This window comes from Phoxinus phoxinus, assembly GCF_949152265.1.
Source record: "Phoxinus phoxinus genome assembly, chromosome: 5".
Taxonomy (NCBI): domain Eukaryota; kingdom Metazoa; phylum Chordata; class Actinopteri; order Cypriniformes; family Leuciscidae; genus Phoxinus; species Phoxinus phoxinus.
Window position 1 is genome coordinate 18,139,715 of NC_136880.1, and position 26,707 is coordinate 18,166,421.

Sequence of the window (26,707 nt, forward strand, 5' to 3'; positions counted from 1 at the left end):
ACAAATGCGTGTTGCTAAGGAGGGGTCACTTTCGACCAATCAGAGGACGCAGTGTAATCCTCTGTTTTGGATTACAGCTTTTCTCAGTCGCTTTGATACATTTCCCGAATCATCCTTTAAGATTAGCGAAACAGTGTGCGTTTATCAAACCAGTTCGTACAAACAGCAGCACACCATGGATTACCTGTAAAAGCGTGTCACTCGCTCAAAATCCTTAGTTCATCTCTCAAAAGTAAGTATTTATGTCAGTGAACATATCAGTGCCATCAGAATAACAAGTCCTTGTGTCATTTTTCAAAAACAAGATAGACAAAATGCTTAGCCACGTTGTCAATATAACAGTGTACTCTTCTACTGTACAGTGTAGTACAACTATTTTGATGACGATTAAAAATGCACAAGACTCCACTTTATTTGTATGGCATATACATTTCAACTGTACAATTTTATACAGTAGTAGGCTACTCTATATGGGATATTGATTGCATGAATCTGGACGGGATTCATAGTTACACTTTTACTTTTACTGAATGTACTGTATGAACACACACACACACACATATATATATATATAATGATTGAAAACATGATCCACATAGTGCCCTTATTTCATCACTGTTTTACATAATCAATTGCATTACTGTACCCAAGCATTTACAAATTGTTCAAAATAACTATACATTTTATTTATGATGTCCACAAGTGACTGGATAATGTGGAGGTTGAACAAGTAGTTATAAGAATTTCAGTGTTGATCTTAGAAATGCACCAAAGCGACTGAGGAAACCTGTAATGCATGTTACATGATTTAGCCACAGAAATAAGAAGTAATGTTATTTTTGCATCCAACTTTGTTAAAGAATATATTTTACATATTACCCAGGAACATATTACAATACGGCCAACCTGTGAAATAATTTGTACTTACTTAGCAGAAATGTATATCAGACAGACAGACAGACAGACAGATAGATAGACAGACAGACAGACAGACAGACAGACAGACAGACAGACAGACAGACAGACAGACAGACTGACAGATAGATAGATAGATAGATAGATAGATAGATAGATAGATAGATAGATAGATAATAGATAGATAGACAGACAGACAGATAGATTGACAGATAATAATAATAATAATGCATTTTATTTATAGGCGCCTTTCTCAACACTCAAGGTCACCTTACAAAATCAACAATAAAATAGATAGATAGATAGATAGATAGATAGATAGATAGATAGATAGATAGATAGATAGATAGATAGATAGATAGATAGATAGATAGATAGATAGATAGACGAAGATATATATATAGATAGACAGACAGACAGACAGACAGACATAGATAGATAGATAGATAGATAGATAGATAGATAGATAGATAGATAGATAGACAGACAGACAGATAGACAGATAGATAGATAGATAGACAGATAGACAGACAGACGATGATATATAGATAGATAGATAGACAGACAGACAGACAGACAGATAGATAGATAGACAGACAGACAGACAGACAGATAGATAGATAGATAGACAGACAGACAGACAGATAGATAGATAGATAGATAGATAGATAGATAGATAGATAGATAGATAGACAGATGATGATATATAGATAGACAGACAGACAGATAGATAGATAGATAGATAGATAGATAGACAGACAGATAGATAGATAGACAGACAGACAGACAGACAGACAGATAGATAGATAGACAGACAGACAGATAGATAGATAGATAGACAGACAGACAGATAGACAGACAGAGACAGATAGATAGATAGATATACAGACAGACAGAGACAAATAGATAGATAGATAGATAGACAGACATGCAGACAGACAGACAGATAGATAGATAGACAGACAGACAGACAGACAGACAGACAGACAGATAGATAGATAGATAGACAGACAGACAGACATACAGACATGCAGACAGATAGATAGACAGACAGACAGACAGACAGACAGATAGATAGATAGATAGATAGATAGATAGATAGATAGATAGATAGATAGATAGATAGATAGATAGATAGATAGATATATAGATAGATAGATAGATAGATAGATAGATAGATAGATAGATAGATAGATAGATAGATAGATAGATAGATAGATAGATAGATAGATAGATATATAGATATATAGATAGATAGATAGATAGATAGATAGATAGATAGACAGATAGACAGACCTGTGATGTGGGTTATCCAGGCTGTTGGTGGCACCATGGCTGGACGCCTGCGCTTAAAGCGCCAGTGTCCCCTCCAGCCCGGCACATGGGACATGCCTTCATTGAGGTCCGTAAATGGAGGAAGAGGATATTGCTGATGAAGAATCACATCCTCACGTCATCCCCCATATAAACTGGAGGCAGCCGAACATAATTTGCGTCACAGAACAGAAGAAATAAGCTGCATTTCTCCAGAACTCCTCGCAGCTCCACCCGCCAAATTGCTACGAAACAAAGGTAAGAGCGGCTCAAGTGACCGCCTCGGGTTACAGCTCGACTTCAGAAAGGCCCGGCTCCGGTGGTGCCAAAGGTTTTCGGTTACTCTCAATTCCCATAGAGGTGGGAATGTCACTGCTGAATTCTCACTCTGATTGGGCTTGATATACGGCCTTCTGTGACACACTCGTATAGGCTCCATCAATCTCTGCCACTATAAAGCAGCATGGGCTTTTCAGCACCGCAGCCGTCTGGAATCCCTGTCTCTCGTTCAAGGGTCAGTGGCTGTGGGACAGTGCTGAGGTAACACCTGAGATGAGGACATGCTTAGAGGCCAGAGTCCAAATGGAACAGGGTTTCTAATAACAGGCAAGGTCAACCACAGCGTTACAGGAGAGCTTATCAGCGCTGTAGATATTTGAGAAACACTAGAAGAGGAGCTCTTCCCCACAGGATGCGGATAGGATGAAAAAAATGCTGCTTGACATGACATGATTTTTAACATGAGATAAAAAGATGTTATTTATGACATGATTGGTCAATCACAGCATAGTAACATCAAATATTTTTGTGTAATGACTGCTAAACTGTATTATTGTCCATCGTCCCCCATGTATTGTTCACTATAAAAAGTAATTCAGGGGACCTGTTGTAACCGGTCGTACTCGATTTGAACCAACGAGGGGCGTGCTAACAAGGATACTAAAGACCGCAACCATAGCGTCAGTCGCTAGTGCGCCTCTTGAGATCAGGGGAGTGAGGTTTTCACAAACAGCAACTAGCTTGCCTTTGTTTCAGTCACCTCCCCAAAACCTCACTCCCACCTGGGTCACGGCACCACATGCATCCGGTCCTATACTCAATACGTTTCTAACAAAGAAGGCTAAAGACTAGTGCACCTCTTGAGTCCAGGGGAGTGAGGTTTACATGCACAGAAATGTAAAAAATTAACCAAAAATCTCTAAAAATGTAACCAAATAAAAAGCTAATTCAAAATATTGATAAATATATATAAATAATGCTAAAATAACCTTTTTTCAGTTTCATAAACATCACTGTGGTCTCTTTCTTCTGATATAATTACAATCAATCTAATGTTCTCCGAACATTATTGCAAAATAAATCCTGACAGTTTCTTTTATTTTTAATATGTTTGTAGTATATATAATATGTTGTTTATTGTGTTCAAATATTCCTTTCTGACTTTTAAGCTGACTAGCCAAATCTTTTGTTACTTCCCCCCCACATCATGTAGCTATCATATCAGATTATTCTTTTAATAAGATGTAATGCACAATTATTTGTACGGTAATCGCATTCTAATCATCAAAATTTTTATCTTTAGATTAATTTTGATTATTTGATGATCATTTTAATTAAATAATTTAATTTCATTTAAATAAAGAATTACTACAAAGTTCGAAGAGATAGATGAGATGCTGTTTTGTTTTTTATAAAATGGTAAAATACCATATTAATATATCAATAATTAAAGGTTTGGATTTAAGTACATTAATTGCATTCATGTGTTTAATTTTTTGTATTTTTTTGAAAAAATGTATTAATTTTTTTGTATTCAATGTATTCACTCATTCATGTGTCCTTAAGCCAAAATGTCATTATAGAGAAAACGCGCCAGAGGAGTGATATTCACAAATATTGGGTCAAATTAACTATACTGGGATCTGTGTGAAGATCCTGAAGCATCAGCCAAACACAATGCATGAGAGAATATCCTCCTTCAGTCCTGTGCTTCATCTCGCCTGCACACAGTCATGCCTCATCGTCTATTCTCGTCTTAACCCGGTCATTTCAATCAGCCAATTAAGCAGCATCTTAAGGAGCTGCTGGACAAGACGGTCAGGGTCAAAGCTGACGTGATAATCTCACCATGAGAAGAATGACTGCTGAACTATGTGGGACGAGACGTCCCAGAGACTGGGTCACCTTACCTCAGCCATGCAGTGGAACCAGACCAAAGCTGGCATATTAACTCAATATTATTGTGTATACACTGTAAAATAGTATATGAGACAGCATATGTTTTAGATTGCTTTAACTCATCAAAATAAGTTAAGCAAATTGAAACTCCTTTTTTAAAAGTATGTTTAATGTAATTTAAGTTGAAATGACTTAAGGCAGCAACTTTTTGGCTTTAAACGTAGTCAAAAATAAGGAGAACGAAAAATAATGTTGTTGATTAAAGCAAAGTATAAAGAAGAGAAGAGGTCTGAAATAGTCTATAATAGAGGACGTTTTCGCAAACATGACAGACTGACCTACAACCCGGAAATCCCATGTGGTTTCCATCAGGAATTTCCTATGGAAATTAACGAAAAGAAGTGCAGTTTATTGAATTAAACGTGCACTTGTAGTGTACTGTAAAAACTACTGGCAGATAATAATAATAATAATGAAATATTGAATAATTAAATAAAAGGCCACTTTAAAGAGAGGTCACAATGTTTCTTTTAAAAAGTGCACTTTGTAATAATGTCCAAATAAAAGTTTTACTTCAATGTACGTTTTAAATGGTAGTGTTTAAATAATATTTTGTCATGCTTTGAAGTAGTACACGCATTTTGATGTATATCGACTATATATAACATACTAAAGCACAAGCACTATTATAAGTTGTTATAACTGTAGTGTGTTATTCCATACAAACAGTTCATTATTACCCTTTATATACATGACATACTGTAGGCTACACGTTTTAATAGAAATTACATTAAAGTAGGATATTTTAGTTTACCATAAATGCTTGTCAGTATAAGCTACTGCATGACATTACACTTCAATAGAAGTAATTATGAAATTACATAAAGATGTAGCCTTTATACTTAGAGTAGGCTACTTGGGATCAAACTATTACGTTCAGTTCGCACTTATAGGTTATTTTCTTTGAAAATATTATTACCTTAGGCTACTTTAGTAAGGCTTCTTGCAGGTCAGTAAACATATTTGAATAGACTTTCACATTAAGATTAAGGTTGCAAATTCGGAGAGTGGGGTGATTTGTGCCAGGGGGGAAGTACCACCCCTTGTTTCTGGAAAACCATAGGAGAAATTGGTCATGTGACCACATAATTTTGAAAAGCAATCAATTTTACTCATCCTCCAAAGAAGAGAGACACATGGCATGAGTGTAAACACATTTTAGCTCAAAAAACTGTTTTTTTCCTTTCAAAGAAAAATTTCTATGATTAAGGTTTTTTCATTGTAGTGTCTGAACAAGGATAGACACGTTTGAAAACATTTTACATATGTTTTAGTGCTTTAGCATGCTATACAATGAGTCTATACAGTTAGCATGAAGTTAGCTCTTAACTGCTGGATCATGCTAGTTTTTCAAACTTGTGGGTCTGGGGTGATTTGTGCCAAAGGGCCTGGGTTAAGTTGTGCCAGATCCAGACCACCTAGACCTACATACTCACAGGGGATAATCTGGAGAAGTGAGGAGATGGGCATGCCTCATCATCAGTGTTTGACTTAGGCCTACCTGCCATTTGTTTAATTTAGCTAACACTGTTTTCAGTTTTGAGTTTGCACTATGTTATTAAAGAGAAGTTTTATTAAGTTTTTAAGTGGCCTAAATCACACAATATTTAGAAATTAGCCTATTCACTTTATTCTTATATGTTACATAATTGACAGACAGCATTCTATGTCAAAAGGCATCTATTGCCAAAGCCTTTTTGCCTGAAATGATTCACAAATATCATACATTGTGTTGCTATGGTGCTCTAAATGGTTGCTAGGGCATGGCTTGATAGCTTCACAAAGATCCTGAGAGACTGATTGGTCGTCTGAGGAAAATGAGCCCGCCCTCTTGTCTCTGTGACACTGTGATCCAGAGTTATGTTCAATACAAAATCCCTATGCAATTTACCATATTGGAAAAACGCATGCTATGGTATTCTAACAGTTTCATAGGGTGACAATATCTAAATAAACATTAAATGAGTAATTTTGTATTAAATTTGTCTTGCTTTTATATAGCATTACAGTTCATAACATTAAAATGTTCTGTTTTACTTCAGAAATCACTGGCACAATTTACCCCCAACGTATTCCCCCAAAGGCACAACTTACCCCGCACCAGGGGCAAGTTGTGCCACGGGACCACTTTTTTCCCAAAAGCTATATTTCTGAAACAATGTATTTCAGATCCAAAGTTATTGTTCTCAGGGATGCACCACATCCTGAAATATATGTACATCCTTAAATTGAAGGCATTACTGTCATGGCCTCACTTTAAAGTCACTTTGAGTAAAAACTGGCACAACTCACCCCACTCTCCCCCTACATAAATAAAGATAAAACAAACTTAAAGTTGTTAGTTAAGGTTAATGAGTAGCCTAAACACATTTTGTTTTTCAAATAATTGTAAGATATTTTTCACTTCAAATAATTTTAACATACGGCGAAATAATGTTTACATGCTTGAAAAAACTAAACACTCATTGGCTGGTCAATGAAGGCGTGAGCATGACGTCAACAAGCGTAACAAACAAGAGGATGCAAGATGAGAGATGACCAACACCACTTGGGGCTCGCAATCATGCTCGCAATTACAGGAAGTCCTGGTTTGATTTCTCCGTGATTGTGTAGTATTAAGTGGTTGTTGTTGCAGTACATCTGAGCTGTTTTTGTCTTACAAGGTAAATGTATGATTGTGATGCGCTCAGTGAGTCGGTTATTCATACCTCGCTCCCAGTTTCGGGATGCCGGAGAGAGAGATCTCCTGCCCTCATCGTGTCCGTGAGGGTCTTGGGCAATCATGGCGGCGATGACATCAGTGCGGAGTTCTCTGACAACACTGAGGCGTCTGGTGAGTTTGGAAACATTGTGCTTTCATCCAACGAATGTAACACACCGTGTTCGAGTTTCCTAGCCAACTCACAACTCACAGAACACGCACAAATTGAAAATATAATGAATTGCTGAAATGTTCAGTCCTGTCCTCTGCTAATAGTCAGTGTATATTCATTAAAGTCACCATGAAATCAAAATGCGCATTTAATAATTTTATTATTTTATTATTGGATATTGCAGTATTTATTATTAATAGTTTGTCCATACACATTTGAATTTATGTGCCCTCATAATCTTTAATTCAAAAACGTATCTGGTGAGTAATGACACGTAAGGGCTGAGATCACAGCAAAAGCAAACAAACCAGAACAATTCAATGAACCAATCAATTCCCATTGAACAAAATCAAGTCCCGCCATACATTTTTTCTTGTTTGAGAAGCCATTTCGCTTGGATATACAGAATGTCACAATAGTGAACTAAAGACTATCGCAACTTTGTTTCATGTCGAATTTAAAGAAGGCATACTAGTATTCAACCAAAATAGATCCATGGTCATTCATTTCATTATGTCAAGCAAAACCTGCTTCGTGTATTAGTTAACGCATTTGCAGAAATGCTGCTGCGTTTAATTGACCCACTAATCCCAGTCTGTCTCAGATAACTTGGTTTAAGTGGAAACTTATTTCAGGGCTAGTAAACCTACCTTTAGCATCCTGAGCAATTTTTTTTTTTCAAATTTAGCAAATGTTCTTTTTGCCTGTGTTCATGAAATCCCCAGGTCGTATCCCATCGCCTCCAGCAGGGTCCCAGGCTCCAGGCCCTTGGACCGGCCCCTGTAGTTCACATCTCCACACCACTCACTTCAATTCACTGGAGAGGCTTCAGATCCAGCCATGGTATGTGTCGGAAAGATGGAAATTCCCATATATGTTCAATCAGGCTTTTTGCTTGTACAACACATTAACACGCCGTGATCTTTCTGCTCATGTCATTGCTGTGGTAATAAACTGGACTGTTGCAGTATACTCTTGTTCATACTTTCAGTGGCCTCTGGACATGTGCTGCCGTTCAAACTATCAGATATTGGAGAGGGCATTATGGAAGTGACAGTAAAAGAGTGGTATGTTGATGTGTTTGAATCTTGTATTGTAAACATGCTGAAATAGATCTTAATCTGAGCCTTGACCTTTGTCCCTAACAGAAGAATTGCTTTAGTGGAGCCACCAAAGTTGCTCTTAGACTACAGGATCATCTGAGGTGTTTGTTAAGACAAGGGTTCTCAAATATTTTTGTCAGATTTTAAAGGTGTTGTATGTAAAAAACATTTTTGACTGTACTAAAGCATGAAAAAACATGTTTGCAGATATTTAGGAAACATACAAGCAGATTTATGCTGTATGCAGGTATGTCAAGGAAGGGGACAGGGTCTGCCAGTTTGACAGCATTTGTGAGGTCCAGAGTGACAAAGCATCCGTCACTATCGCAAGCCGTTATGATGGCGTCATCCGCAAGCTGTACTATGATGTAGATGCTGTCGCACATGTCGGGTCAACTCTTGTGGACATTGAAACGGACAAAGCGCCGGGTCAGTCACTGCTGTGGATCGTATTTTTAATATTCACTTTGAACTTGGAAATGTCCTCCCAGCTCTGTGCACTAATACTGTTTGTCCTGCAGAGGGCGACCCAGAGGAAGATGTGGTAGAGACTCCAGCAATGTCCTATAACCATGAAAAAACCCAGGCGACACCAGCGGTGCGCCGTCTGGCCATGGAGAACAATGTAATTGTGCATGGCATCAGACTGTAACCCCCCTATCATTGTGGCTCTATTGAGTTCTGTATAATTCCTGATGTCTAAATCTGTCCTCTACCAGATTAAACTAAGTGAGGTGGTCGGGACTGGAAAAGATGGCCGTATTTTAAAAGAGGACATTATCAGTTTCTTAGCCAAGCAGACAGGAGCCATCCTGCCTTATGAGGTCCAGAATATCCCAACACCTGTGATTTCCACTCCTGATACCCCTCCCAAAGAGGAGACGCCCATCACGGCACCTCCGGCGATCCCGCGGCACATCTTCTCCGGCGAAGACAGGACAGAGCCTCTGAATGGTGAGTTTGAGTGTGTTCTTGGATGTCGGTCAATGATATTCAAAAAGTTATGTTAGTTAATGCATTAACTAATGTTAACTGATGAACCTTATTGTAAAGTGTTACCAATATATTATAAATGCAAATTCGTGATTACAATGACTTGAACACATGTTCTGTTTTTTTATATATATTTTAAAAAAATAATGAAAATAATATCGGGCACCATAAAGTTGTAAATAAAAAAAGAACCTTATTCATTTAATTCTTTCTTAAATGTCATGTGGTGCGACTTCCCAAATATGTAATATTCATTAAAGGGATAATTCACTTAAAAATTCTGTCATCATTTGCTCACCCTCAAGTTGTTTAAAAAAAGATCTTTTGTGTTCAGCAGAAGAAAGGCATTCATACAGGTTTGACTCAACTTGAGGGTGATTAAATGATGACAGAATTTTAATTTTTAAGTGAACTATTCCTTTAATTAACAATTCATGATATGTGTAAAACTTTTTACCTTGAAAAATATAGTAAACAACATCGAAAATAATTATTAAAATATGTACACTTGCATATATTTGATGTATGGAATATTACTTTTTACTTGTTGGTTACACCACATGACATTTTCAGAGTCATTAAATTTAAACTTTTCTTATAAAAAGGGCATACAAGTTTTTTAAAACCATATGAAACCAACATAAATACAAAACATACCTTTTTTCAAGCCCTTTCACAGCAAGAATGATAAAGATAACTATGACTACAGTAACTATATTGTTTTTAATAAGCGCATTGCTGTTATGTCGTCTGCCGATTTAAGTGCCTGAGATCTTTACAGGGATTTTGATTGGCTTTCAATGTTTTTATCGTTCATCCACCAGAAATAAAAGTAATTCTAAAAAGTGATTCCAACAATATCGTTCCTCTGTGTCATCATAGTTGTGCTGTGGACTTCCCTATTCTTATAGAATTAAAACTATATAGTCACCGGTGTAAACTGACCTTAAGTTAAGGTTCAAGACCTTAAACTATATTGCCATTTCTTTATCATGGATGATGTTATTTGTCATTGTCTTGCATGTTTGGCTATCTTGAACATCTCTTCTATATGGTGATAAACAGGTTTCCAGAAGGCCATGGTGAAGACCATGAGCGCTGCTCTGAAAACTCCTCACTTCGGTTACTGTGATGAGGTGGACCTGACGCAGCTAGTGCGCTTGCGCTCGGAGCTGAAGGACCTGGCCGAGTCTCGGGGTGTCAAACTCAGCTACATGCCTTTCTTCATCAAGGTGCTCTCCAGTTACATTTCCAACCACCTGTTTCTGTTTATACACGTTAAAAATAAAAGGGCCATCACGCTATAAGATTTTTTAATATTAATTTAAATGTCCATTTTTTTTTTATAGGTAAACTCTGAAATATAAAATTAATCAGTAATCATGAATGGCGGGAAAAGTTGTTGATCAGATTGTGTACGATCACTTCTCTAATGGCTTTTTGCGATGTGAATATTAAAGGCACACTATGTAATTTTTCGCCACTAGAGGTCACTTATTAAGAACAAAGGCGTAGCTTGATGACGCCTTGATTTCGTGGAGTCGTGGGAGTTGTTGTCTTCACCTCTACAGCCGGTGGAGAATACGACGGGACTTGGGCAGAAATCATATTCATTGATGACCGGTAATGTATTAAAGATTTATTAACGTTACGAAAGCCGTTGGAGCGGAACGAGGCGCTGGAGTGATTGCTAATGAGAGACGAGCGCGACACACAGCTCGAGAGCAGTGGAGCTTTTATTATACCCGCTTCTTCCGGTCATGTGTATGTGGGGTAACAGCGCTGTTTTATCATATTACATACTGAAAGGTGTTGAAAGGTGTTATAATGCTACTCTGTGTGTTCGCTCGACGGCTACTATATGAGACACTTGTTGCACACTGCAGTGAGCTAGATCGATATTAGACATGGTAAATATGGTTTGAAATCGAGAAAACGAGATTTAAACTAAAAGACTGACTGTGTTGAGCTATATAACAACGATTAGTTTTCTGTCAATGAATGTATCCAAACAGTTGTAAGAAAACACATAATATATTAAAGCGTCTTTGGTGTTTCCATGAAATCGAGGGTAACGCGGGTATGATGTCATTGATAGGCGACGCACGGACACGATCTGTGTCCTGGTTAAAACAGCTAATTCCTCTGGATTTAAACATTCTTAGACACATTGTGTGATATGCAAGTACACAAATCAACTAAATATATAACATTGTTCTAGTGGTTTTTGGATATTTTGATCCAAAAATCTTACATAGTGTGCCTTTAACTCCAGGTGTTTGGGGTCCGATTATAATTCTAGTTTGTCTTTATACTGTTTTGTTCAGGCTGCATCTCTAGGGCTCTTGCAGTTTCCTGTTCTCAATGCCTCTGTGGATGAAAGCTGCCAAAACATCACATTCAAGGCAAGACAAACCCCAAAACACTCCAATTACATCATTCTCTTTACAAAGTTTCTTTTTGAGGCTCATGGTATGCTGAAATGTCCTAAACAGCACTATTTGTAAGAGTAAGAAGAAGAAGAAATAACAGTTTCATTGTTTTGTTTTTTTGTGTTCTCTCAGGCGTCTCATAACATCGGTCTGGCAATGGACACTCCTCAGGGCCTCCTGGTGCCCAATGTGAAGAGCGTTCAGGCCCTCAGTGTTTTTGACATCGCTGTGGAGCTCAAGCGTCTGCAGGCTCTGGGTTCAGCTGGACAGCTGGGCACCGCTGACCTCACTGGAGGAACTTTCACCCTCTCCAACATTGGCTCGGTGAGGCGGCGTCCACCTGACTTCAGGCTTCCCAAAGTCAAGTGTGTATTTTCTGCATCCCCCAATTGAATTGTCTAAACAGTTTCCCAAAAATTCCCAAAGTATTGATTTCTCCATTTTGATGAACCGATATCGATTCTTAAAGGGATAGTTCACCAAAAAAAAGTTCACCCTCAAGTTGTTTCAAACCTGATTGAATTTCTTTCTTCTGCTGAACACAAATGCAGATATTTAAAAAAATGTTGGTCACCAAACAGTTGATGGACCCCATTGACTTCCATAGTGTTTTTTTTTTCTTGAGGAAAATTGACGTACTGTGTATATATATCCGATATAATTAAAACCAATCGCAAGCTTGTGAATTTGTGTCAATGCTCATCCCTAATCATTCGTCCACTGGAACAGATTGCAGTTCTGCCACTAGTGATGCATAAATTACACACTGTACTTGGTCTTAAACACTGTTACCCTATTTGGGCCTCGACTGCAGCCTGCCCCGAATGTTGGGCCTCATGATCGTTACCCTGTCCTGTTTGAAGGATATATATTTGAGGGTCTGGAAGGTCTAAGCGCTTCTTTTTTGGTTTAGCAGCCCTCAAACAACAGCAGGCTTTCAATGGGCTTCTATTTGCTATCTAGCGATAATCTGATCTCTCATCATAAAATAATTTAAAAAGTTTTTTTTTTTTTCATTTAGATTGGAGGGACGTATGCCAAGCCTGTGATTCTGCCCCCGGAGGTGGCCATCGGAGCTTTGGGAAAGATCCAGGTGAGCTGCTTGTGTTCCTCACTCTTCAATAAAAAAGGAGATGGTTGTTGAATCATGGGATATACAGTAAGTAATAGTGATTTTTGCTGCATTGCTTTTGTATATTCTATAGTGACTGTCATTATAATAAATTAAATAGGTTGTAAAATGTCTCGTGCCACTACCCCAAAACTTTCAATGCTATTGAAAAATATATTTCTAAACTTACTATATGTACTCGCATGTATTCAAGGTTTAAGGAAAATGCAGTTATATACTTAATGGTTACACCACATGACATTTTTAGAATCATTAAACTGAACTGCTCTCACAATGGTTTAAGTTCAGAACTATATGAAACCAACATGAATACAGTTCATGTGTTATATGAACTTTTAGTTTTATAATCACCATATAATGTACCATTGTTTGAAGATTTTTTTGGGGGGGGAAATATCCAATGTGCAGCGATTTCAATAGAAATCCACGCGAGGGTGAAAGATTTCCCCACGCAGAGTTCGTGTCAGGTTCAAGTTGGTCATGTGGCTTCACCCGGCTGACCAATAGAAAACTGCTGGGTTTGAAAGTGACTTCTGTGTGAGCTGTGCGTCATTCATCGCTACATTATTGACAGTGGGCATTTTTTGGCTACAAATGTTCAGTGATATTCCACTTATGTGACTGTGCCTTTAAACTTAAAGCTGTTTCTCTGCTTGCAGGTGCTGCCCAGGTTTATCTCCCGTGATGAAATAGCGAAGGCGTACATCATGAACGTCAGCTGGTCCGCCGATCATCGTGTCATAGACGGGGCCACCATGTCCCGCTTCTCCAACCTGTGGCGGTCTTTCCTGGAGAACCCGGCTGCTATGGTCCTGGATCTCAAATGAAGCCTGCTCTGGAAATGAGATCTCTGCTGGAGTGTCTTTAGGTCTCTAGATGCTTTAACTACGCATCACTTGCGCATTTATATAAAATGTTTAGTCCTCTGTGCATTATGATTGGTTAGAAATGAACTGAATTTGTTTGCACAGGTTAGGCGTCTGAAGTGGCCTGTAGGTTTTTCTAATGCACAGACGGAGGCTGATACTGACTGGCCCGTGGACAAGCGTCTGGACTGTAACATCTCATTGTTTGCTGACCTTCTCTGAGACTTCATTCACACTAGCCTCTGTAGAGCTGACAGACAGCCACTTCATCTAAAACCACTCGTGTGCCAATGTGACTGGCTGTCAGAGGAAAGAAAGGACCATCATTTAACTGTTAAATGAACAACTGGACCACACATGGGTAGATTACTAAAATGTGATGGGAATAAAGTTTGTTTTTTGACGCACAGCAACAAGCCTTGCTGGTTTTCTTTTCTTCAAATAAGCTTAAGTGACCACTACAAAAGGGTTTGAGCTTCTGTTTACCATATTTAATCAAAGTTTATATATGAATAAAAGCCTAAATTAAAGCTGTACATCATATAAAGCGATTGTGTCTCTTAAGATTTGGATTACAATATCTTTGTGAACTTTTTGTTCAGTGTTGTTCAGTGAACTTTTTGAAGCAGCAAAGTTTTGGTTACAAGGTCTTTCAATGGAAAGACTGAAATCTCTTAGGATTCGTTACAACTTTTGGAAGAAAAGCGGAAGTCACATGGGTATGAAATGACATGAGGGGGAGTAAATGACAGCATTTTAATTTTTGGGTGAAATATCCATTTAAGAATCACACATTTAGATTCAGATTTCAGAAACCAAAGAGCAGAAGGCAATCTTGTCCATTTTTGTGATTTAAAAATCTCAATCTAAATGCATGTCTAAAATGAGACGAGAAAACACCAACAGAGAAACTTAGTTTTTTTTTATATATATATATTTTTGGTCCAAGCATTTACTTGGGACAGTAGTACATGACATAGTATGTGAGGTGTAGCCGGTGAGAGTCTTTGAGTCTTGCAGCGTAATTGAATCTCATGAATGTCTTACATCGATCTCGTTCACAGACAGCAAGGTCTTCAGAGGTACAAATACACATTTCCAACTGGAATGGATTATAAAACATCATACGAGAACTACCCGGGCATAATCGTTCAGAAAACCATCCTTGCCTAATGCATCATCATGATTTTACGCAACAAGTTCTACGAACGATTCACACAGAAACTCGGGTGTGCTCGCGTATCAGTCGTGAAGCTTCATCTGAAAAGAAAACGAAGGTTTCGGTTCTCCCCGGAACCTCTGAAACCCTCAGGTGGTCTGGAAGTTGCTCTGGAAGACACTGACTGAAATGAAAATAAAAAAAACGATCAGAGACCTGGAATGCTACTCGAGTGGAATGTGACGAGAGAATAAGGTATGCGGTGTTTTTAACACTATAAAAAACAAAATGGAGTTTCAGGAGGATCGTATGTAGGAAGTCGGCGTTAAAATGAAGGCTAAGGAAATGTTCTCGAGGAATGCTTTAGATATTTGGCTAGCTCTTAACATGAGCCTGACACTTTTAAAGCAAAAGGTTTTTTTTTCTCTTTCTGGGTCTACAAAAGCAGCACCTCTTCAAACTAGACTGACTATAAGACACATGAAAGAAAAAATGTTTTATAACAAACATAGGCATAAATTCCCATTTGGCATTTTGGGTTAGGTCACTACGTCGGTGGTTTGTGTTTAAATCGACTTCGAGTGGCAAAGCATTTAATAACTATAAATGTCAAATTGGTATTTTTCATTCAGAGCCACCTGAGGGTTAGTCAAAAGCATGCAGAGGTCCTGGGTAAAAGTCCCAAGGTTTAAAGCAACGTTCAAGGCATCTCTCCTTCACATAAATAACAATGAAATGTACATTCAAAAAAAAAAAAAGAATGAAATGTACATTCAAAAAAAAAGAAAATATATATTTTTTTTAAATTGCCATTTTCATGAATGAGGGTAAACCAGTCCATGTGCTACATGAATGTCTTCATACCCTCCTCATAAAAGTCTTGAAGGACAAAGTATCCAAACCGATTGACTGATCACAACTGCTGCAATGAAGTGTCCACAGTCAGGTGTGTGATTTGTATGAGCGCAGTCCAATCAAGCGGTTTGTGAACTGATGCATCTATACACACTGTCCTTTGAATTCACTTGAAGATCCACATATTGTATCTTCACAAAAATGATCAAGGCAGCAACGAAGGAATCAAAAAAAGTACAGTAACTAAAAAGTGGCTCCTCCTGTTGTGAGCTCATATGCGTGTACGAGTCAGTGAGATGTTGTGTGAAGTGTGTGTGTGTGTGTGGGTGTAGTCAGGCAGCTTTGTGATGGATTGATTGGATAGCTTTTGAAGAGTCGAGGCTCACTGAGGTCTATGGTCCTTTAAAAAACACTTTATCAAGCCATTGCGGACGCAAAGGTCAGGTGTCGTCATCTGTGTCCTCTATCAGGACTTTGGTGTCTCGGACTTTCGACCTGAAAAAAAAAAAAAGAGAGAGAGAGATCCTTGAGTTAATCAAACTTTCATCATGAGGGCATCTGTGTGATGGTGTTCAGAAGCTTACAAGGCAATTTTATTCACCAAATAGGGTCCCTGATGTCCTGTTACTTTTTATTAAAAGGCAAAAAAAAAAAATGTATATGTTCTTTACAGAGTTTAAATTTGGAAACTACTAAATTAACTCATACAAGTCAACAAATCAAGAAATTTTCTCAATTCAATCGCGTGTTCAAATATTTGACAATCCTTTTGTTTTAAGAAAACTAATTTTCTGTTACGGGAAACATACATTCATCAATAACTATAAACCCAAACTTAGAAATACCTTATTTTATGCTAAAACTACAACACTGTTAACCGAAAAATATGTCTTTTTTGTTTTGTTTCAAGCCCTATTTTGCACCCTCTCCATGGAGAGTGCCACAAAGTGTTGAAGTCCATGTAAAAACTGGGATTTATCTAGAGTTGCAACGCTAATAAAAGGATAAGCTTTTTGATTTTGGTATCTTGAATCTCAGACCATGCTATAGCAGTTGTTCCCAACCAGGAGAAGAACTGAAAAATAAATGAAACCAAAAATAAATAAAAATCTCATTTTGTTTCACTTCAAGAAGTGAAACCCCAGGTTTTAGAAAAGAAAAGAAAAAGTATACATGAGGTAGCTTCCTTTAAAAGTGATTTCTAGAGAAGTCAGGTCAATTAATAAAATCTTCAAACTCTGTGGGAAATTTATAATGAATATACATATACAAGTAATGCCAAGCTCTAAAATATTTTATAAGATAGAAATGAGAAAAAAAAACAAATCCTTAACATTAATTATTATCCAAGAAAATTTAAACTGGAAAAGTCAGGCAAATTAATTGATTTGAAAAAGTTTGGGGTCCCTGAAGAGCGTTCATTTCTTAATACTTCTGGACTCTTGAAATGTACAGAGGGGAAAATAATTATTTGATCCCCTGCTGATTTTGTAAGTTTGCCCACTTACAAAGAAATTAAGGGTCTATAATTTTTATGGTAGGTTTATGTTAACGGATAGAGACAGAATATCAACCCAAAAATCCAGAAAAACACATTATAATAAGGTTGTAAATTGATTAGCATTTGATCGAGTGAAATAAGTATTTGATCCCCAAGCAACCAGCAAGAATTCTGCCTCCCACAGATTGGTCATGTGCCCGTGTGAAACACTGATTAGTCCTGTCACTTTAAGAAAGCTCCTAATGTCAGTGGAAACCTGTCCACAGAATCTGTATCTTCCATTCCAACCTCTCCACCACCATGGGCAAGACCAAAGAGCTGTCAAACATCAGGGACCAGATTGTAGACCTGCACAAAGCTGGAAGGGGCTACAAGACCATCAGCAAGAAGGTTGGAGAGAAGGAGACAACTGTTGGTGTGATTATTCAGAAATGAAAGAAATACTAAAAGGAAAAATCAATCGCCCTCTGTCTGGAGCTCCATGCCAGATCTGGCCTCATGAGGTACGGATGATCGTGAGGAAGGTGAGGGACCAGAACTACACAGGAGGAGCTTGTTAATGATCTCAATGCAGTTGGGACCACAGTCACCAAGCAAACCATTGGTAACACACTACGCCACAATGGATTGAAATCCTGCAGCGCCCGCAAGGTCCCCCTACTCAAGAAGGCACATGTTCAAGCCCGTCTGAAGTTTGCCAATGAACATCTAATGATTGAGAGAAGGCTTGAAGAAAGTGCTGTGGTCAGATGAGACCAAAATTGAGCTCTTTGGCATCAACTCAACTCGCCGTGTTTGAAGGAAGAGAAATGCTGACTGTGACCCCAAGAACATCACCCCTACAGTCAAGCACGGCGGTGGAAACATCATGCTTTTGGGCTGTTTCTCTGCTAAGGGTACAGGACGACTTCACCGTATTGAGGGGCTGATGGACGGGGCCATGTACCATACAATTTTGGACGAAAACCTTCAGAACACTGAAGATGGGTCTTCCAGCATGACAAAGACCCAAAACATACCACCAAGGCAACAAAGGAGTGGCTCAAGAAGAAGCACATTAAGGTCTTGGAGTGGCCTAGCCAGTCTACAAGCCTCAATCCTAAAGAAAATCTGTGGAGGAAGCTTAAACTTCGAGTTGCAAAGCGACAGCCAAAGAAACGTTAAGGATTTTGAGAGTATCTGCAAAGAGGAATGGACCAAAATCCCTCCTGAGATGTGTGCAAACCTCGTGACTAACTACAAGAAATGTCTTACCTCTGTGCTTGCCAACAAAGTACTAAGGCATGTTTTGCTTGGCATCAAATACTTATTTCACTCACTTAAATGCAAATCAATTTATAACCTTTGTATAATGTGATTTTTTGGTTGATATTTTGTCTCTATCCGTTAAAATAAACCTACCATTAAAATCATAGACCCTTCATTTCTTTTTAAGTGGGCAAACTTACAAAATAAGGGATACAAATAATTATTTTTGGAGTCAGACCACCAAAAAAAGGATGAGAACCACTGATTTAAACCAATCGGACAAAACCTTTTCATGTTTAAAATTAAATTCAGCTTATTTAGATTAATCTGACGTTTCTTTATGTTCTATCTATTGCCAGCTGTTTTTGCTGTTCAAAGCTTGTTTTAATGGATTCCATGTCTGGATTTGTGTCTGTGTGATTGGTGGTCCTATGTTGCACATACTGGGAGGAGAGGCGTGGTCTTCTCAAGGACATGCTGTAGCTTCTCTTCCAGTTCTTCTTTCCTTTTCTGTTCCTCACACCATCCTCCTGGTCCATCATTTGCTCCAGTAGCGTCAGGTCATCTGCATTCAGAGGCGCTACCGAGATGTCCCGCACCGCTCTGAACTCACCACAGTTATTCAGGTGTTCGTTCTCCAGACGGAAAAAGTTCCAAACAAAGCGCCTGAAACAAATGACAGATTATGAGGATAAGTTACTTTACTATTTCCAGCTAAAAAAATAATATGCCATTCATTTAAGGAGACAATAATGAGGATGGGGGCCTGATGAAATGGCTTCATGATTGTAAAGGCTTCTGATTGGCCTATATAGTGTTCCAGAAATGCTAAAATACACAATAGCCATGTCATGAAAAACACGTTCATCAAAGAGGTCAACTATTCACCACAGATTGTGGGTAGGAAGGTTAATGAGTCATGAAACCAGACATATGGATATATGCAGGTATGCTCACCTGAAGACCTCCAGAGGTGCGAGAATAGTGGCCAAAATATCAGAAATGTGAGGGTATGAAGTCACAATCCCAAGGGAAAGCGGAATGGTCCATGCAAAGCGCAAGATCACATCTTCTATTATGGCACAGTAATAGTAAGCCTGTTCAAAGAGAGCACACAAATTAACAACAACGAATCCATCCACAGTAGGGGTGTAACGGTACATGTATTCGTACCGGACCGTTTCGGTACAGGACTTTCGGTACGGTTCACATGTGCACCGAATGCAATCTGTCACGTAAATTAGGCTAGTTTTGTGTGCGGAACATGCGTCAATTCCGAGTTTCCACACGAACATATTAAGTGTCGGAAGTCTCCGCGTTGCACTGATTAAATCTGATTAATCGTTTTTGTGATTCAAATACATGTAAAATATTACCATAACATCTGTCTTCCTGTGTGCGGAAATTTGTTTATGTTGCTGTGACAACGAAACGCGTGCATGCGCTCTGTGTTAAGAGCGCTTGTTGCTCCATGCGCGCTGATGTGCTCATCTGTTGACATTTCCGAATGCCTTTCAGTTGCTTAATAAAAGCGGCCTTTCCACACAAACAAACGTACATGTGTCATTAGTATGAGAGAAAAAAAATGGGATTTTAACTCTCGGGTCGGGCTCGGACATAAATATCTTTATGCCTGTCGGGCTTGGGTCGGGCTTGGGTCGGGTTCGGTTACTGCTGTCTAAAATCTACTGCCTAAAATTCGGCCCGATCACCACATACACAGCTTTAGCCCAGCCTCTCGCTAGCTAGCGTCATGGCCAGTATTGGTTTAAGAGTATTTTATTTAGTGGAGAACTTTGCAGCAGTATTTTATTTCTTATTCTTTTTTTATTTTATATATTTTTTATTAATTATATTTTATTAAAAAGTGTGTTTAAAAAAAGTGTAAACAAATTGTTAAAAAAAAGTTTATAGTAAACAACCAGCAGTTTAATGTTTTGCATTTCTTTCCCTTACTGTACCGAAATGAACCGAACCGTGACTTTAAAACCGAGGTACGTACCGAACCGTGATTTTTGCGTACCGTTACACCCCTAATCCACAGTGTAAATGCTGTGGAGGGGTATGTTCTCTACAAAAATATTTAAATAAGACAACTTAAGTGTTAACAGTGTGTGTGTATTCTTACTTTCTGTGGATATACTATCTCCTCTCTGAGAAGGGTGTTCTCCCCTGCGTTTTTGTCAAACAGACCCCAGTCCATCTTCAGGTCCCAGATTAAGGTGTAGCAGGAGTTAATGATCTTGCAGGCAATCATCAGATACAAGAAGACCTGACCTTCCTGATAATCTAATGATAACAGACAGGTAGTGACATGAGAGAACATCACAGACATAAGAGAACACAGGACTGCACGTTTAACCACATGACGTTCCTCAAGGTTCGGTGAGTGGTCCGCTTTTAATCTCCAAAAAATATCATACACTATATTTTACCTGACAAAGAGTGCCTTTCACACTTGTTTTGAGTGGAAACAAAAAATGTCATGTTGGGTAAACAAAGAATTGCAGGTAAAGAATGTAACAGCTCAGGTGCTTACCTTCATGAGTCTTATAGAGCGCATAAAAGATGACCACGAAGAAAGTAGTGGAGTATTTGCCAGCATTGGCCAAGTGAGGGAATGCACGCTTTGTGTCCCGGTAACGTCTCAGGCACTGCACAAACCGGAACCAGGCAGGCAAACACTGGATTACAGCTCGTACTCCATAGGAATATGAGTGACAAATCCCTTCACCTGGTTTGAAAACAAAAACATATTGAAATGTCATCATTAACTGCCCAATAAAAGCATGATTAAATTAAAATGCAAGGACACTGATGTGCATCTGGATACCTTCAAACCTTAGCTTCCCCTCAGAATGGGTCCAGTTCAGCTCTATACTGTAGAAGCAGATCATGTACTCCAGATCCATCAGAAGCACTACTAGAGAGTTGAGTTGGTCAGCCAGCCAGAAATCTGCAAACCCAACTCTGTGAAATGGAGCTGTGACCACTCGAAACTACAAACATAAAAAGGGTGGAAAATAAAGGATGAGAAAACAGGATTTGACCAATTCAATCAATAATTTACAAATGGAATAATGTCTCATAAAAGCGCAACCTTGAAAATCACAACAAATGCTGTTGTGTGATATGTATTTGGATTCCCCTGGCCCTTACCAGTAATTTAAGCAGCCAGAAGCGAGATTTGTAGTAGCATGTTTTGAAAGGGTTGATAAGGAAGAAGAAGAAGAACCCATAGAGAGCTAGAGGGTTCACTTGTATAGGGATCATCGTGTCCTTAGCGAAGAGGCAGGACAGAATACTGACGCACCAAAGAACTCCAAGGAAACCAGCAATCTGCACAAAAACAGTGAAAAATGTATGCATATTTATATAGGTTGTCGTCATATGGCTCACCACTCCAATGAATTAAAAAATTATATAGTACTTAATAAAAACTTCCATATTTATACCTCATAAAACATATATTTAAACCCATATGTCAAAGATGGATCCCACCTTCTGTGAAATCTGACATCTTTACTAAGAGAAGCACAGTTTAAAAAATCTAAAGATACATATTCAAGTACAACCCTGTGCCAAAGTGTTATTGAAGGGTCTTTTTCCGATAGCCAATTCAAAAGAATACATTTTCTTGCAAAAAATGATTATAGAACTTATAGAAACGTATAAAGCATCGTTTTATGTGTATCTGTAGTAATGTCACCATGTATTCAAAGCAGCATATACCGGTACATTGGTTCACAGCCCGTGTTAATAGACAAGATAGCATTAAGTTATTGTCCTATATGCTCCGTGTAAGATTTTAAGTTCTATTGCTTTTACTTAGTTACATATGCTCAGGGTCTCTGCGTTCTTCCAGGCTTCCTCCCATTGATCGACTTGTGATTTGTACATTAATTCTTGCCCATGTCTCTATTAGAAATTACACATCCAAAGAACCACAATCCTTAAGAATCTTGCAGAAGGAACTTTTAGATTGTCCAGGTGTAGAAAAAGCTCTCCACAGCCGACATAGTCTATTAATTGTAAATAGCAGAAGAAATACTGCCGTGGGATGTTGTATTTGTTGACTAGTTGGTCAAATGACATCAAAATGTGTCCATCAAATAATCCCTGCCATGTGATGAGGCCTTAATGTGTCCAGAATCTGAAGCCTGAGTCTACAGTGCACAGCAGGAAGTCAGTTACCACAAATAGGGGTAAACGCTGAGGTCTACCCTCCAAGCGTTTTACAGACTGCCATGCCTTGATAGTACAAATTGTGATAATAGGGTAATTTCCCTATTGGATAATAGCCAATTTCAAGAATGAAAATCTATTGAGGAAAAAGTACATTTATTAAAGGAAATTAGCTTGATGTACTTTTGTTATCAAACCACACGGATCTGACCATATAAATTAACTAAGCCAACCATTCCTGATTGTTTTATGTGTGAAGTTTATGGGAATCATTTGAATGGGGGAAAATGTCGGAAAAATATTCATCTTCAGAAGAAAGATCTGACCTAGCAAAGAAGTAGGAAGAACATTCCACCTTTCTATATCTACTTGAATGCACTCAAAATGCGGGAGAAAGTTTGACTTTTACATCTGTTCGAAGGAAGGGGTCTAGTTATATCAAGCCCTGAAGAAACCATCTGAAAGGAAAACAGGGTAGTGTTTGGGCTATTTGTTTTAATCCACCAAGGGATTGTCCATGATTTATTGAAATTAATTAATATATCCTGAAAAAATGCCAATATATCGCGTCTATAAGAGCTGGGGTATACGTTTCAGGATTCACCATTAAATCAGAATATTGTCTGCGTACGGGTTAATCTTGTGTTGGCTATTTGCTACGGTTAACCTGCAAATGTTAGTATTTATTCTTATAGCTTCTGCTCCAAGGCGTTTGATCGCTAAAGCAAATAACAGAGGCGAAAGGGGGCAAACTTGTCTCGTGCCTCTCCCAACTCTAAAAGGGTGCGACAACCAAGAGTAGGCACAGGAGAAAGAGGCTTGTGTTACATTAACTTGACCCATTTGATAAAATGCTCACCAAGACCAAATTTATGTAAAGTATGAAATAAATAGGGCCATTTGATGCAGTCAAATACCTTTTCCGCATCTAACGAAAATCACAAGACCATCTATTGATTTCTGCTTAGAAAACTGTATCAAGTTCATTAACCTATGCAAATTATTGACTGAGTTGCATAAATGGTTTTATTTTATATTGTTTTTAGCAAGGCATAAAATATGACAGAAGCTCTGCACTGCTAAATCTATAAAAGCATTAAGTAGCTGTCAAAATGCTGTTTTAATGTGCGCAATCTGATTATTTTAAATGCACTTGCACCCCCCAAAAAAGTATCAATTTGAACAAAATACAATTTCAAACTGTAATTTTAAAATGTTATATTATCACAAGTCTCTCCACTCGTCTTTATTTCACATAACATAAAAATAGCATCCACTGCACTGCTCAGACCTTCAATGACAGATTTCCACATTACCTCAAAGAGATGTTGGTGGGACAGGTTGTTGCGGGGGTTGAGCTCGAATATTAAGACGTGGTTCACGCCAGCCTGTCTCCAGCCATATGTGTTGATGCCCAACAAGAAAAGGAATTCGATGAGCAGGAAACCACCCCGATAAATTCTTACCAGGGGCCACACATTCTCCCCGTCTCCACCAAGCAGTTTTCCCACAACTACAGACGAGCAAAAACATGAATTTGTTAAAATAGCAAAAGTACTGAACCCTTGAGATGGATTCAGAGCTCAGGGTTATATTTCTGTTGTTATCCATCTTTGATGTGGTAAAGAAAAGACTTGATAAAGTAACTTATCATTAGAGGTTATATACCTGTGATGATGACTGTGACTGTTAAAGCGACGAAGACGCCACAGTAGAGTCCTACTCTAAAAGTGGTCCACGCTGGTGCAGGCTAAGAAAAAGAGCACAGGATGGTGAGTGGTTTATGTCCTTTTAACAGTACTAATGAAAAGGTGTTCAAATGAAGGTCACAGAGTGTTCTACCTGCGCTGCTCCCAGTGGGGGCACTCGGAGCCGCTTCATAGCTTTCTGCCGGTCTCCTCCTTCCAGCTCTGCGGTAACAAGAGCCTGGGGATTTGAGAACATGCTGTTAGAACTAACCACTGTGCTAGTTTGATCAGGCTGTCAAATTCAATTCCTTTTTAAAGCAGAGAGGTGAAGAATTTTATGTTTTAAACGCTTTGTTTAAGTGGAGTGAGTCATTTGACTGTAAAGTGTACGGTACCTCGGTTTCAGAGATGAGCTGAGTGATCTTCTTACAAGTGTAAAAAGGAGCCACTTCGACATGAAGCTCACGCCAATCAGCACCTCGCATCGTCTCAAAGATCTTGTCATGCTTCTTTAAAATCTTCCGAAAACCTGTGAAGTTGAGATTCTGACAGGGAGAAACCATTACAACTTTAAATGAGACTGATTTAGAAGTCAAAGAACAGCTAAAAATGTATAATAATCAGAGAAGAAAAAACAATATGACGCTAACTGGATATTACTAATACGGGAATTACAAAAAAAAAAAAAACACAACTGAGTGAATCGTTATCACGTGCGTAAATGAGCAGAAGGATCCGTCTAGTCCTTTATATCAAATGACTAAATTCATTACTTGAAAACTTTCCGAACAGTTTGTTGTGTGCTTTCAGACCTGGTAGTTCTGCAGCAGGATGAGGCTGAGGTAGAACTCGCTGAAGGCCAGCTGCAGGTCTTTGATATTGCGGTGTTTGCAGCGCTCCTGCTGCGACAGGTGGAAGACAGCGCGACGGCGGCGCAGGCCCGTGGCTCGGCGGCTCTCCCGCTGCGCGTCCAGAGACGACTGCAGCTCATTCTGTAGCGTGGCGAAACGCCGCTGTGCTTCGGCAAGCTTCTCTGTGTCACAAAAGAAGGGAAACATCATGCATGTAGTGAAGATGGATGGAACTAAAGGTTGTATTAGTCAACACAAAATTTAAAATGAACAGTAACCAATCTACTTTCCTGGCCTATACAATTTATTGTAGGTTGATGTCAGCATTTCCTCCCTCCCTACCCTTCTGCCACCTCATTCTGATAAGTAAATCCCACTTTCCAAGATCCAATCTGATCCCAAAGAATAAAATCGACTAACTATCCACTAGGACTAGGCCGATAAACTATATCGAATTCGAATCGCGATAAAATTTACGTCGATAACGATGATAAGCTCTGGACATTTTTACTCGATATGGATTAACCTAACAGCCTATCATGTCGCAGCATGTCGCTAATAAGTTGTGTCTTTGTGAATAATTGGCACGGTTTTGTCTGATACACAAACTCACACACGCGAGGCTCACGCCACGGTGTTTTCAGCGTCTGCGTCTCAACATATGAGGACATGAACAATTTATTTAATCTTCAGAACTGCTTTGAGAGTCTAAGCTTTTCAGTTTCATTTGAGAAGAAATACCGCCAAATACACACACAGAAACTGAAACCAAAACTGAAAGATCTTCACAACAAACCGTCAAAATAAAAACGTCGGTTTAACCTCAAGAAATGATGACAGTAATATATCACTACTCCGTAGTACTGTATACTAAAATGCACTTCTCAAAGTGGTAATTATACAATTATTATTTCTAAGGAATATCACACAACCAAAATATTTTTTTATCAATGTTTTAAATGTTTACAGTGCTGTGGAGCAGCATCTTATTTGACAAAATATAAAAATGCAATGTTTTGTTGTAAATAATTAACATTTTCATTTGAGTACATTTTAAATTGAATAAAATATGATTAAATAGTTAAAGTTTCTATATATTTTTTTATTAAGTCATAAAACACCCCCAATTTTTTTTATGGAAAACAGAATTTAGGGGGAAATCAAATGGATTTCATGGGGCTCTAAATTAAAAGCTAGCTACTCTGTGGAGTTTAATTGTGAACAAACAAGTTTACATTTATTCTTGAGGTCTAGCAAATATGTGGAAAGCATTTCCTTTACAATTAATGGTAAATTAATATAGTGATACATTTCTATATTGTATAATATGGAGGGAAAAAATCATAATAATATC

The 26,707-nt window shown here is 38.4% G+C and overlaps 2 protein-coding genes across 7 annotated transcripts in view; one reads left to right on the forward strand and one right to left on the reverse strand.

The window, feature by feature from the left end:
- The first annotated feature begins 155 nt into the window (after nucleotides 1-155).
- Nucleotides 156-14,488, forward strand: LOC306999195 (lipoamide acyltransferase component of branched-chain alpha-keto acid dehydrogenase complex, mitochondrial-like). 6 transcript variants are annotated; one of them, XM_079613691.1, is made up of 12 exons: nucleotides 156-232; nucleotides 7,187-7,300; nucleotides 8,066-8,183; nucleotides 8,691-8,872; nucleotides 8,965-9,068; nucleotides 9,163-9,397; nucleotides 10,502-10,668; nucleotides 11,764-11,841; nucleotides 12,001-12,192; nucleotides 12,890-12,961; nucleotides 13,660-13,868; nucleotides 13,972-14,277. In XM_079613691.1, exons 5-11 carry the CDS (start codon nucleotides 9,003-9,005, stop codon nucleotides 13,825-13,827), a joined length of 978 nt encoding a protein of 325 aa, XP_079469817.1. In that variant the 5' UTR covers nucleotides 156-232; nucleotides 7,187-7,300; nucleotides 8,066-8,183; nucleotides 8,691-8,872; nucleotides 8,965-9,002; the 3' UTR covers nucleotides 13,828-13,868; nucleotides 13,972-14,277. The 6 variants fall into 6 exon arrangements, 5 of the variants coding, with proteins under 5 accessions (XP_079469817.1, XP_079469815.1, XP_079469816.1 ...); XR_013797765.1 differs by lacking the exon at nucleotides 156-232 and adding an exon at nucleotides 8,332-8,407 and having other exon boundaries at nucleotides 6,943-7,300; nucleotides 12,001-12,233; XM_079613689.1 differs by lacking the exon at nucleotides 156-232 and adding an exon at nucleotides 8,332-8,407 and having other exon boundaries at nucleotides 6,943-7,300; nucleotides 13,972-14,488.
- The window catches only part of xpr1b (xenotropic and polytropic retrovirus receptor 1b), a 27,695-nt gene continuing 15,338 nt past the window's right edge, over nucleotides 14,351-26,707 (reverse strand). Inside the window, exons 4-15 of the mRNA XM_079613686.1 lie at nucleotides 25,315-25,535; nucleotides 24,898-25,047; nucleotides 24,657-24,740; nucleotides 24,483-24,564; nucleotides 24,131-24,327; nucleotides 21,789-21,968; nucleotides 21,463-21,628; nucleotides 21,169-21,363; nucleotides 20,758-20,918; nucleotides 19,587-19,726; nucleotides 19,074-19,295; nucleotides 14,351-16,375 (exon numbers count right to left, since the gene is read on the reverse strand). Of these exons, the coding sequence (XP_079469812.1) occupies nucleotides 16,321-16,375; nucleotides 19,074-19,295; nucleotides 19,587-19,726; nucleotides 20,758-20,918; nucleotides 21,169-21,363; nucleotides 21,463-21,628; nucleotides 21,789-21,968; nucleotides 24,131-24,327; nucleotides 24,483-24,564; nucleotides 24,657-24,740; nucleotides 24,898-25,047; nucleotides 25,315-25,535 (1,853 nt within the window). The 3' untranslated portion in view covers nucleotides 14,351-16,320. The remainder of the gene's footprint in view (nucleotides 16,376-19,073; nucleotides 19,296-19,586; nucleotides 19,727-20,757; nucleotides 20,919-21,168; nucleotides 21,364-21,462; nucleotides 21,629-21,788; nucleotides 21,969-24,130; nucleotides 24,328-24,482; nucleotides 24,565-24,656; nucleotides 24,741-24,897; nucleotides 25,048-25,314; nucleotides 25,536-26,707) is intronic.